Below are 12,802 nucleotides of genomic sequence, written 5' to 3' on the forward strand. Positions count from 1 at the left end.
AGACATAGAGCATTTCAGAATGAAGAGAAAGCGACAGAATAAAGGGATTTTGACAAAGGAAAAATCTATTTCTGAGGAAGGTCCCGTGTCACCCGGTGAAATTCCATTGTAGCACGAATTTCTAGGTATAAAATGCTAGATATACCAGAGAAAAAAGAGCTTTCAGGAAAGCTGGGGTTACTACCCCCAGATCGAGCGTCTTCTCCAAGGAAGACGTTGGTATAACGAAGGGTGAGTGAAAGATCACTACCACGGAGTCCTACTCGAAAGATCTCTCCCTGTCAAAACCCCCAGAAGAGAGCGGTGAGCCGTTACAGCCCCCCACACCCAAACACCCACCAGCTCGGCGACACCAGTGCCACCTACCTCATTCCATTTTCTAGCACGTGATTGCTACCATTTCCTTTTGTGTGCTCGTGTCTTTTTGGATTTATTTTCATCTTTCACCATGTCATCGAGCAGCTTTACCATCTCCAAGTTAAGTACCATCTTATTGTGGGGTTTTGTTCTAGATTTTGGCTGTAATGGTCTCGTTTTTTCACAATTATTGAGATCTTATTATGACGCCACGGCGTCCCTCCGCCAGCCATGTCGATCCCAGGCGACCCCATCAGTTCTTTTCTGTTGGGGTTGTCTCCTTGTCGTTATAGATGTTATTTTTGCCCCATGGTTCTCCTCCTGGCGGGTTCCTGCAGTGGCCCCCTTTTTCGAGTTTTACATATTATTGGCCTGTCGGCCTAAGTTAGGGTGATGCCCCGTCCAGGTCCCCCCCCACAGGTTGGGTTCCTTGTTATTTCTTAGTCTGCATTAGGCTATTTGTTTTATTCTTGGCGATGGTGCTCTTTTATTTTTATTCATTGTTTACCTCCTCGAGGTGGCAGCAGCCTCAGATCTAACCGCTTCCCCGAGGTAGGCTACGCACCCTGTTGAGCACATTTTTATTTCCCCATGTTTATGTGTGATGGTTATTTAGTGGAGTAGGCTTGTTTTGCTTCCCTCCCCTTGCCCTTGGCGTGGAGATCCATCAGGTTGAGGGAGTTTTGGTTGCTGTTTCCTCCAGGGTCGTTTTTTGGTGGGCAGAGTGAGCCCTTAGTTCTCTTCCTTCCTTTGGGGAATAGAGTTCTTTGATGTGTCTCCTCTAGGCTAGTCGCCTTCTTGCCCCCTCTTCTCGGCCCCGGTTGGTTCTCGGCACAAAATTTCTCTCCCTGTTTGCTTCCTCCTCCCTTCCGCACTCCTTCCGTTTTCCTAGCCTATACTGGGTTAGGTCCTTTATTAGGCTTCGCCTAGTCAGGAGTCGGGCATTGAGGCTCGGTCGCATCCCTCCCCTAGTAGTAGGCCACCCTCCTAAGTTTCATTATATTTGGAGTGGTGTATGTGTGCAGTTGAGCGGGTGATATATTTCCCCGTCTCCTGTTCTCATTTTCGTAGCCTACCACTCTCCCCTACTCCACCCCTCCCCCCTCCTCCCTCTCCAGCCTTGCTCTACTCGTGCGGGTGACGCTAGATGGCGTTTTCTCCGAGTTCAGGGACTCCTCCATTTGGTAGAGGGATTCGCTCCCTCCCATACAGTCCCTAGCATCGCTGCGTTGGTGTTGGTGGTTCGTTTACTCGTAGCTCGAACGTGTTCGAACACTCTATCCCACACTTCTTTTCTCCCCGTCGGGTTACTTGGTTGGGTTATTATACTTGCTCCGGCTTATGTTATGTATCTACGAGCATCTTGCCCACCTTGTTTCTCTGGCGGGGAAGTAAGAGAGGAAGAGATATATATATATATAAGGGGGGCGGATCCCTCCGGTCTCCGGAGTAGTTTGCACCTTTGTACCATCACTTGTTTAATCTTATTGTTTATGTATATACATATTTAGATAAGTGTGTTTATCCAACGGAGTACACACCACATTTTTATATATACATGAGTCCGGTTCTACACCCGGGGGTTCCGCCGTTGTTTTTACTGGCAACCCTTGCGGTGAGTTCTTGTTGTCTCATACCTTTCATTCCCCGGAGTATTCCGGGGTCTGGAAGTTTTTTACCTTCCACTCTGTATTTTAGAGCTTATTGGCCTAGTTTATGACGAGGATTTCTTCTCCGCGGAGTATTCGGTTGTAGTCGAAATTCCCGGCCTTGCCGGCTTTAGATTGCTTAGAGTGGTAGGTTCATGTACTTTTTACACTTACAGACTGTTCGCTGTGAGGAGCGGGGTGCACTGGCCGCTGCAACAACCTTACGGACACTTAGTGTGCGGACCCACGCTGGTTGTGCGGTCCGGCTCGACGACCTTGTAGTCTGGCACCCTGATGGTTGTGAGGTTTGCTTCGCCTTGTGCGCAACCGTCCAGGACGAGTCGGTAAGTGACAGTCTTCCTCCGTTTTGCGCTCCTCATATCGAATACTGTTTACATGATTCCCGGACTGTTCTTTCGTTCTTGGCTAATTGTTGGTTTTCTTACAGGCGGACGAGTCCTCCAAGAAGTCTGCCTTGGAATCCCTCCGTGCTTGGGTGGCTGGGTTTGGAAGGAACATTCCGTCGGGGAAGCCTTATGTCCTTGACGCGAAGTTGAGGGACCTGCTTTACCCCGGTGCACGGGTGGCGGCCGCAGTGCCAGAAGATCTTGCCACCCCCATCATCCAGCAGATCCGGGATGCGACCCAGCCACCCCAAGTAGATATTCTTTATGCCGAGGTTTCGGAGGACGTCGCCGCTTTAGACTTGGACCTGGAACCAATGAATACTGAACAGGACCAGGTGGTAAGTAGCGAGGTAGGTGAGGTTCTGGGGGCGGGCCCCCTTTTTGACTCCCCAGTTTCTTCTGTCTCATCTTTTGCAGGTTTTGTAAAGTCTTCCTCCTTGGGTGATAGAGCTCCATCAGCTATCCCCAAGTTGAAGTTGAAGACTTCATGGAAGGCGAAGGGCTATAAGTCCTCGTCTTCCAAGAAAGCATTGCCTTTCCCCCCGTCGAAGGCTAAGGTCTCAGCACCTGTAGCCTCCGGGAGCAAGTCTGGTTCCTCCGGCAAAGGCGCGAGTAAGAGGGCAGCAAAACCAAGCCCTCCTCGCCAGCCTGCCTTTGACGCGGAGGCCTTCGCGAACCAGCTCTTCAAACGATTCTCGGAGGAGGTCGACTCCAAATTCACGAAAATTTCAGAAAAGTTGGCCAGTCATGACAATATACTGGCGGGAATGGCTAGCCCACCCGCAGCCGAACCCCAGTACGTCATCCCCGATACAGCGGACCTCCCGCCTTTCGATGTCGGGAACCCTTGGCGTTTCGCCCTCCGGGCCATCCAACATGATGGCAATTTGACAGTCGAAGGTCTTGGCACGAGACGGTTGGAGGAACTAGAGTTCTTCCCCGCCCATCTCTTGCCCCCCTACCCAGGCTTCGTGAGGCTAACAGAGGAAGCATGGGTACGTTCAGATAAGGTTCCTAGGGAGACTGTGATCGTCCCTAGGGACCAAGCTCAGTCGGCTCTCCTGCGCACTCTGATGGAGTGGCAGGCAGACAATACAAAGTTGACACCTTTCAAGGGCAGCTTCACCATGTTCGCCTTGGGGGACAACTTGCCCACCCCCTGTTTGAACAAAGTCGCTCTGGCTACGGCCCGAGCGTGTTTCGAAGGCAGCCCATTACCGCAGCTGAGGGAAACAGACTCCACTTCCCTGGTGTTCCCGGGAGGTGACGAGTTCTGGACGGATGCACCGTCCACTTTCACTGTTGGGAAGTTGGACCCCTTTTGTGCTTCCTCACAGTTCAGTGAGCAGCTCCCCAAGCTGCCGGAATCCTTGCTAAAGGCGGAGTTTGATGCCCGGACTAAGCTAGCCCGGTCCCTGAACTCCGTCTGCCTTACGGAAGCCACTGCCGTCTCCTGCGCGGACGAGCCATTCTTTCAAGTTTTGGCTAAGTCCCTGCTAGCTGGCTTTCAGTCTGACCTTTTTGAATTCATCATGGCCAGACTGGAATGCAGAAAGTTTATTTTTGCCGATGCTACCATCCGTCACGAGCCTAACAAGCTCGTAAAGAGCTCGATCTGGGGGCCTAACCTCTTCCCGGAAGAAGAGGTTACGAATGTCATGACTGAGGCTACAAGGGCCAACCAGAGTCTGTGCTCTCGCTGGGGCATTTCTGCCTACAAGCGCAAGACCCCAGAATCTGGCGGCCCCCAGGCGAGAGGAGGCAAACGTTTCAGGAGGCATAAGAGACCCCACCATCAGGCGGTAGTCCAAGCCGTCCCGGTCTCGGCAGTGGCACAGCCCTCCACCTCAAAAGCTCATCCCCAACAATATGTGCTGGTTCAACCAGCTCATAGAGCATTTTAGAATGAAGAGAAAGCGACAGAATAAAGAATTTTTTACAAACGAGGTTGAGAAGGCTTCTAAAAATAGATCGGCAGAATGGGGGAGAGAGTCACACCATTTATTTCTTTTTTTAAGGGTAATGTTTTAAGCTAACTTTTAAATGAAAATATGGTAACTTTAATTTCATTTAATAGTTCGTTTAATACTGAATTTCCATCTTTTGATGTCTAACGTAAGAGTAATTCTCTCTCTCTCTCTCCCCGTAATAATTCATAAATAATATAACTTGATATTTCAAGTAAGGATAATTTCTCTCTCTCTCTCTAGTGCGTTATTCTCTCAGTCTCCGTAATTGATAAATAATTTCACTCTCTTAAGTAAGGACAACCCTTATCTCTCTCTCTCTCTCTCTCTCTCTCTCTCTCTCTCTCTCTCTCTCTCTCTCTCTCGTTCATAGTTAGCGCTCACACATTTTTACAACTTATTAATTCTCTGTACGTCTTTACCTGTACAGTAGATAGTTTAAATTGATCTAATTTGACCTGTATCGTCTACGAAGTGTAAATGTGCTAGTGTTGCAAATATGTTCTAAAACATAGACATAATAACTAAGAGTTGTATTAGTGAAAATGTAAAACACTGATTGTTCATGAAAAAGCATTTCAGAACAAAGAGAAAGAGACTCAGAATAAAGTTGTTAAAAAGAGGTTGAGACGATTCTAAAAATAGATCAGTTGGGAGAGAGAGAGAGAGAGAGAGAGAGAGAGAGAGAGAGAGAGAGAGAGAGAGAGAGAGAGAGAGAAATTCTCTTCCAAATCTGTTTTTATGTCAACCATTTATTTATCTTTTTTAAGGGTAATGTATTAAGCTAACTTTTAAGTGAAATTAAAGTAACTTTAATTTCATTTAAAAGTTAACTTAATAATTTGGGAGCATGATTAGGGTCATATTTAGTGTTTAAACTTTAGAGATAAGCATTTATTAGCCTTTTTAGAGACCATGCCAAACTTACGCGAAAATTCACCCTGCGCGAGGGGTTCTGGAACCTAACCTCGCGTAAGTTCAGAGTATGACTGTAATGGTTTGGTAAACGTAGTCTTAGACCACCTAAATGGCAAGAGTCTGTGCATAAGTATTCCAATGGACAAAGATAGCAGTCCTTCAATACTAAATTGTCTGCTCAATAGGAAAGATGATATTTTCTTTGAAAAAGCCAGTCCTGAGCAATGATATACAAATCTGACAAAGTTAGTACAGTATAGAAGTGTCCCTGTTGTAGAATCATGGGTGAGAAGATTCCTCTGAAGGGAGTTTCTAGTTCACCAAATGGTTCCTTTTCTGATATAAAATTACAACATCCAATTTTTGAAGTCAGGATGCAGAACCTATGGAAGACCCATTTCTTCAACCCCCATAATTTTTGTTTCTTAATGTCTACACATTTTTATGCAAATATTTTGTGTTAATTCATGTTTACTACTTTTATATTTTATTCTGTGGAAGTGGTTTTGCAATTCAACAGTCTTACAGGTTTGTCCCAAATGAATATTTGTTCATTTTACATAATACAATAATAGTAATACATCAAAAAAGGGCACCTGGTTGCATCTTTAATTGGCTCTTTACAGAAAAAACAAACCTTCCATCGTTAATGTTAATAAATGGGAAACTTTCACTAAACTGAGATAAAGAAATATAGTCTATGACAAACAGATTAAAACTTACATTATGAAAGACAATGCAGCAAAGTCAACAAAATATAAAAATGCATGATAATTTTTAGCATGAAAGAGCAACAGAAAGTATGTTTGCTAGCACCCCTTCCAGATCATTTTTACTTTGGTGTCTCTTCCCAAACTTGAAATTAGTTTAGTCTTTATAAAATACTAGTTTTTAGGTGTACAAAATGGTGATAATCACTTAAAAGCTTACCCAGCTGCTTGTGCAATTCTGATGTGTTCCAGGTGACGGGTAAGACATGTAGCTACACCTCCAGTGAAGAAACGAACATGATCCATACGGGTCAATCTCTCGTTTATCATCACAACACTATACCACAGAACACTCCTGAAAATGTGGAATGCAAAACAAATGCAGGACTGTAACTGAAATCTCATCTGATGGTTTTAAATGCTGTCTCACAAAAAGGGTTTATGTCAGTATCCTTTGAATATACAGACACCACCCCACTTACAAACATTTGGAGATACAAACAAACAGGATTGGAAATTAAAACTGTGTTCAGAGTGCTCCTCTTTTCTACCCGTAAGTTCAAATTTTGTTTTACGCCTATTCTGTACATACAGTACTGTTTGTACGGTGTATTGTGTTTAAGGATGAAAAAACATCGGTACTGTATTGAATTTATATCATACTGTACTTAAATAGGCATGAAGAGCACAGTAACCAACTTACAAACAACTCAACATAGAAATGGCTGCCTGGAACACAACACTTTTGTAAGTAGGGTGGTGTATGTACTGACATGTACAATAACTACTTTCTACCAAAGATGAGAAATAGGACAATATAACAAACATGTAACAAGAGTTCATCTTCATACATTACACTGACTGGGCCAGGAGAAATTCAGTTTTGAAAGAAAAATGACATTTTTATTCTAAAATAATGTTTAACACATACTTACCTGTTAGTTACATATAGCTTTAGTCTTGACGTCACGGCAAAATTTCAAAACGCGCAGCAGCGCCAGTCAGAATATCGGGTGATCCCCCTTACCCGCCCTCTGTCGGGGTACCAGGAACCATTCCAACATGCTTCAGAATAATTTGCCTACCTGTCCCCGTGGGGAGGAGGGTGGGCTTTCGTATATGTAACTAACAGGTAAGTATGTGTTAAACATTATTTTAGAATAAAAATGTCATTTTAACACACAAATTACCTGTTAGTTACATATAGCTGATTGACACCTTTAGGAGGTGGGGCAATGACAGCTAAAAAGTTGTTGGAAACATTAAGGTTATTAATGTAGAAAATTCCTTAGTTTCTCACCTGCTAAGGTAGCTGATTTCACAGTTACTGCCTCAGTAACCTGCTATCCTTAGAGCAACCGCGGGGTATAATGACCTGGTCGCAGATTGCTTAAGCTGGGTATCAGTCACCTAGGACATGGCCGTGACAATACCACAAGTATGCCCCTGCTCAGGGCGCAGCACAAACATAATGAATTACAAAAGGGGTCACCCAACACCAAAGAAAATAGCATAACCATAAAAACCAAAACCAACTGTGGGGTAAAACTATCCAACACTTACCCTCACAGACAACCATAAAAACCTTCACACTCCAAAAAACAAGTAAGTAAAGGTAGGTTAATCCTCTTTTACCCCTTTACCCATTACCGTGCCAGATACAACAAAGGGCCCTAACGTGCTGCACTCATCAAACACTGTCTGCACTTGCGAGAGATAATGCAAAGCAAATACAGACTTACATCTCCAGTAGGTTGCTTGCACAATATCTTGAAGGGAGAGGTTCCTTTTATAAGCGAGAGAAGTAGAGATAGCCCTCACTTCGTGAGCCTTCACTTTACACATTTTCAAATCATTCTCTGAAATATTGGAGTGAGCTTCAGAAATCAGATCTCTAATAAAAAAGGACATGGCATTCTTGGACATCGGTCTAAGAGGGTTCCTGACCGAACACCATAAGGAATCCGAAGTACCTCTAATATCTTTAGTCCTTTGCAAATAATATTTCAAGGCTCTGACTGGGCAGAGGAACCTCTCCTGCTCCTTACCTACCAATTCCGACAGGCTCGGAATCTCAAAAGAGCGAGGCCACGGGTGCGAAGGGGTCTCGTTCTTGGCCATAAAAAACAGTTTAAAAGAACAAATTGCTTTTAAAGCAGAGAATCCTACTCTCTTATCCAAGGCGTGGATCTCACTGATTCTCTTAGCTGTAGCTAACAAAACTAAAAAGAGGGTTTTCCTCGTAAGATCTCTTAAAGAAGAAGAATCCATAGGTTCAAATTTCTCAGACATAAGCCACTTCAGGACTACATCAAGATTCCACGAAACAACTTTAGCATCTGACCTCTTAGAGGTACCGAAGGATTTAATAAGGTCCGTTATATCTTGGTTATTAGAGATATCCAAACCTCTGTGACGAAAAACAGTAGCCAGCATGCTACGATAACCTTTAAGTGTGGATACAGAAAGGTTCTTATTCCCGAGGAACAAAAGAAAATCTGCAATCTGCGTCACCGAGGTTCTGGAAGAGGAAATGTCATGATCTTTGCACCATGAACGAAATATATTCCACTTGGACTCATAGACCTTGATCGAAGATGGTCTTCTGGCTCCAGCGATGGATTGAGCAGCTTTCTTCGAAAATCCTTTGCTTCTGAGTAGACGTTCGATAGTCTGAACGCAGTTAGCCGCAGACTTGACAGGTTTTCATGAAATCTCCTGAAGTGGGGCTGTCTGAGTAAATCTACTCTGTTTGGAAGGCTCCTCGGGAAGTCGATCAAGAGATCCATGAGAACTGGGAACCAATCCCTGGAAGGCCAGAAGGGGGCTATCAATGTCATTCTGGTGTTGGAGTGGTGCTGAAATTTCCTCAACACCGCACCTATCATCTTGAACGGCGGGAAGGCGTAAAGATCCAGACCCGACCAATTCAGTAGCATTGCGTCCGTCTGGAAAGCTGCTTGGTCCGGGACAGGAGAACAGAAGATTGGGAGCCTGTTCGACTTGTTCGTCGCGAATAGGTCTACCAGAGGTTGACCCCAAAGCCTCCACAGCGACTTGCACACTTCTTTGTGCAAAATCCACTCTGTGGACAGAACCTGATGCTTCCTGCTCAAGGAGTCCGCTCTCACGTTGAGGGCTCCTTGAATGAATCTCGTTAGGAGCAGAATCTTGTGCTTCTCTACCCACAAAAGGAGGTCTCTTGCTACCTCGCAGAGGGGAGTAAGAATGAGTGCCCCTGTTTTTGATGTAAGACAACGCTGTGGTGTTGTCTGAATGAACCAGAACTGTTTGTCCCTGTATGAATGGTAGGAAGTGCACGAGACTCAGGTGGATTGCTTTCAACTCCTCCTTGTTGATGTGCCATTCTTTTTCTGTCGCATTACACAAACCTGATATTTCTTTTACACATTTCTTTTACACCCATCGTCGCTCCCCATCCTACTTCTGACGAGTCTGCAAACAGTTCGTGGTTCGGGTTCGACGGAAATAGAGAGAGACCTTTCTCTAATTTTCTTCGATCTAACCACCACCTTACATCCTCCTTGATAAGGTCCGAGATTGGAAAGGAAAAGGAGTCTGGAAGCGTTTTCCTGGTCCATTGCTCCCTGAGGTAGAATTGAAGAGGCCTCATGTGAAGTCTCCCCAGGGAGACAAACTTTTCTATTGACGCCAGAGTTCCCAGGAGGCTCATCCAAGCCTTTGAACAGGTATCCATATCCAGAAAGTTCTGGACTTTTGAGACAGTCCGAGATTCTTTGATCTGATGGAAAAGCCAGAAAAGGAACTGTCTCCAGTCTCACTCCTAAATAGATTCTGGATTGTGAGGGAGATAGGTGAGACTTCTTCCAATTGATTAGAAGTCCTAGCTTCTGTGTCAAGTCGAGAGTTACTTTTAAATCCTCCAAGCACTGAGACTGAGACTGGGAACGAAGGAGCCAATCATCTAGATAGAGAGAGATCTTTATTCCTCTGAGATGAAGAGCTTTGGCAACAGTGGACATAACTCTTGTGAATACTTGAGGGGCTGTGGACAGACCGAAGCACAGAGTCCTGAACTGATAAGTCCTCTCCTGGAAAACGAAGCGAAGAAACTTCCTGGACGCAGGATGGATCGGAATGTGAAAGTAAGCGTCCTGCAGATCTATTGAGACCATCCAATCCCCCGGACGAAGAGAATTGAGGACGGATTGCGTCGTCTCCATCGAGAAACTGGTTTTCTCCACGAAAAGTTGAGAGAACTTACGTCCAGGACTGGTCTCCACCCGCCTGAGGCCTTTGGAACAAGAAAAAGGCGGTTGTAAAAGCCTGGAGAGTTGACTTCTTCCACGATCTCTATCGCTCCTTTTAAAAGCATGGAGTCTACTTCCGCACTCAGAACCGAGCATTTTTCTAAGTTGCTGGAGTATGCTGTCAAAGCTAAAGGTTCTGTTGCAAGAGGGGGCCTCTTGAGGAAGGGGATAGAATATCCTTCCTTTAGTACGGACGTGGTCCACTGGTCCGCTCCGATCTCCTCCCAAATTTGCCAGAACTGCTGAAGTCTGGCTCCTACTAGTGCATGGAGGACATGCAGATCACTTTTTAGTTGAGGGTTTGATTGCCTTGGAGACAAATCTTGTTTTGCCCCGGAAACGAGATCCTGTACGGTTGAAGGGCCTGCCACGAAAGGGCCTATCCTGACTAACTTGAGTACGAGTTTGCGCTGGCAGAGAAGGTTGAGGAGCTTTTGGTTTACGAGTGGATTGCGCCAAAAGGTCCTGTGTGGACTTCTGAGTAAGGGAATTCGACACTTCGGCCACAAGTTCTTGAGGGAAAAGGTACTTCTTATCCAGAGGTGCGAAAAGAAGAGCCGATCTTTGAGTCCTAGAAACTCCACGAGCGACAAAAGAGCACCAAAGTTGTTGCTTCATAAGAACTCCTAACGTGAAGATGGAGGCTAACTCAGACGCACCGTCACGAATCCCTTTATCTAAGCAGGACATAACAGAAGAGAAATCATCGAAATGCGCTTCGGAAAGACCAAAAGACTTTACCTTCCTACCCAAAGCGCCAATAGTCCAGTCCATAAAACTGATGACTTCCAAAACTCGGAAAACGTTCTTCAAAAGGTGGTCCAACTCTGAAGGAGAGAAGAAAATTCGAGCCGAGTTCATCGAGAACGACGAGTAGAATCAACGAGACTGGAGAAGTCTCCCTGAGAGGAGGCAGAAGCTCCCAGAGAGAAAACTTCCCCAGTGTCGTAGCAAGCCTTCGTCTTAGTAGAAAGCTTGGAAGGAGGGAAGCAGAAAGTAGTTTTCCCCTGATCACGTTTGTCTTCCAACCAGGAGTTCATTTTCTTCAATGCCTTCTTGGCTGAAATAGAAAGCACTAACTTCATAAAGGAAGAGGTAGAAGGCTTCGAGTCTCTTGCGTATTGAGAGAGCGGGGAAGCCGGTGCCGCAGGTGCAAAATCCTCAGGAAAATTATCAATAAAGAAGCGAAGAAGCTTATAATCCGAGCGAGAGGAGTCTGCTTCGTCTTCAGGAAACTCTTCCACAACTTCTTCCTCTGACGAAATAGGAGAAAGACCTTCCGCTTGCACATACACAACTTGTGGAGGAGGAGTAGGAGCCTGAATAAGAGCTTGAGGAGGAGCCTGAGCCTGAGTAGGCGCCACAAGAGGAGCCTGAACTGGCGCCACAAGAGGAGCCTGAACTGGCGGCACAAAAGGAGCCTGGGATGGCGCCTCACCTGGTGCTACCCGAGGCGCTTGAGCCTGAGAGAGCGCTAAATCTTGAGGGAGCGCCTGAGCCTGACTAGGCGTACAAGCCTGATCCTGAGCCTGAACAAAAGGAGGATCAAGAGACACAGATCGAGGAGGAGCTTTCGTACTGGGCGCTCCGAGAGCTCGAGACGAAGAAGGAGGCATCAAATACGCTTCAGAAGGCTTTGCTGGAGAAGAACCAGGCCTTCCGAGCCCGCGAAGAATGCTTCCAAGTTTCTTGTGCATCACTCGAAGAAAGTCATGAGTAGACGAGGATCCAACTGGGGAACGATGATCAGCAGAGCCAGGATCCTGATGAGGAAGAGGCGCAGAAGCCACAATAGGTTTACGTAAAATCAAAGGAGAAACACCGGGAACGCTGGGCAATACCGAATGGGAAGTCTTATACCTCTTACGCACATGAGCCTTGTGCCTGGGAGAAGGCTCTTCTGACGACAAAAATCTCTCTGGACTCTCCCCAAAACTATAGGAAGGCTCTGATAAGCGAAAGGGCTTCTTCTTCTGAACCGCTGAAGGCGAAAGATTCCTGGACCTCTTCAATGGTCTAGACTCGTCGGGAAATCTCCAGCCTCTGCGAGGCGATTCACTGGAGCTTGAAGAAAGACACTTCCTTGAGTCGCCTTTCCAACGGCGCTCCGAAACAGCCTGGGAAACAACAGGACTGTTAGAGGGGCGGCTGCTCGTGAGCAGACCCCACTCGCCTCCCTTGGACTTTCAGCATGTCTTCTCCCAGGAGCAGGGGAGCTTGACAGAGGCTTAGGTCTAGGAGAACGAGTAGGCCGAGCAACCACCTCCTCCACCACACTAACACTTTGCACTGCACTTAAATTATTCACAATATTTTGGAAAGAATCCATACGCTCATGAAGGGATTTCACATTAACGCCAATATCCTCCATGGCGCCCACAATAAGGTTAAATCTGGCGTCCATCTGGACTTGATACTCAGACACGGTAACGGGTTCAGGGATATCAGAGTCAGGAATAGGAAAATTAGTAGCCACAGGGATATTAATAGAAGTTTCCTGAA

At 45.9% G+C, this 12,802-nt stretch overlaps 1 protein-coding gene across 6 annotated transcripts in view; it reads right to left on the bottom strand.

Moving 5' to 3' along the window:
- Nucleotides 1–12,802, bottom strand: part of LOC136839507 (sorting nexin-25-like) — a 50,849-nt gene that overhangs the window by 33,781 nt on the left and 4,266 nt on the right. For all 6 annotated transcript variants that reach the window (XM_067105679.1, XM_067105676.1, XM_067105681.1 and 3 more), the window contains exon 4: nucleotides 6,229–6,363. In XM_067105679.1, the coding sequence (XP_066961780.1) occupies nucleotides 6,229–6,363 (135 nt within the window). The remainder of the gene's footprint in view (nucleotides 1–6,228; nucleotides 6,364–12,802) is intronic.

Source organism: Macrobrachium rosenbergii, chromosome 6, assembly GCF_040412425.1.
Source record: "Macrobrachium rosenbergii isolate ZJJX-2024 chromosome 6, ASM4041242v1, whole genome shotgun sequence".
In the NCBI taxonomy this organism is placed as follows: domain Eukaryota; kingdom Metazoa; phylum Arthropoda; class Malacostraca; order Decapoda; family Palaemonidae; genus Macrobrachium; species Macrobrachium rosenbergii.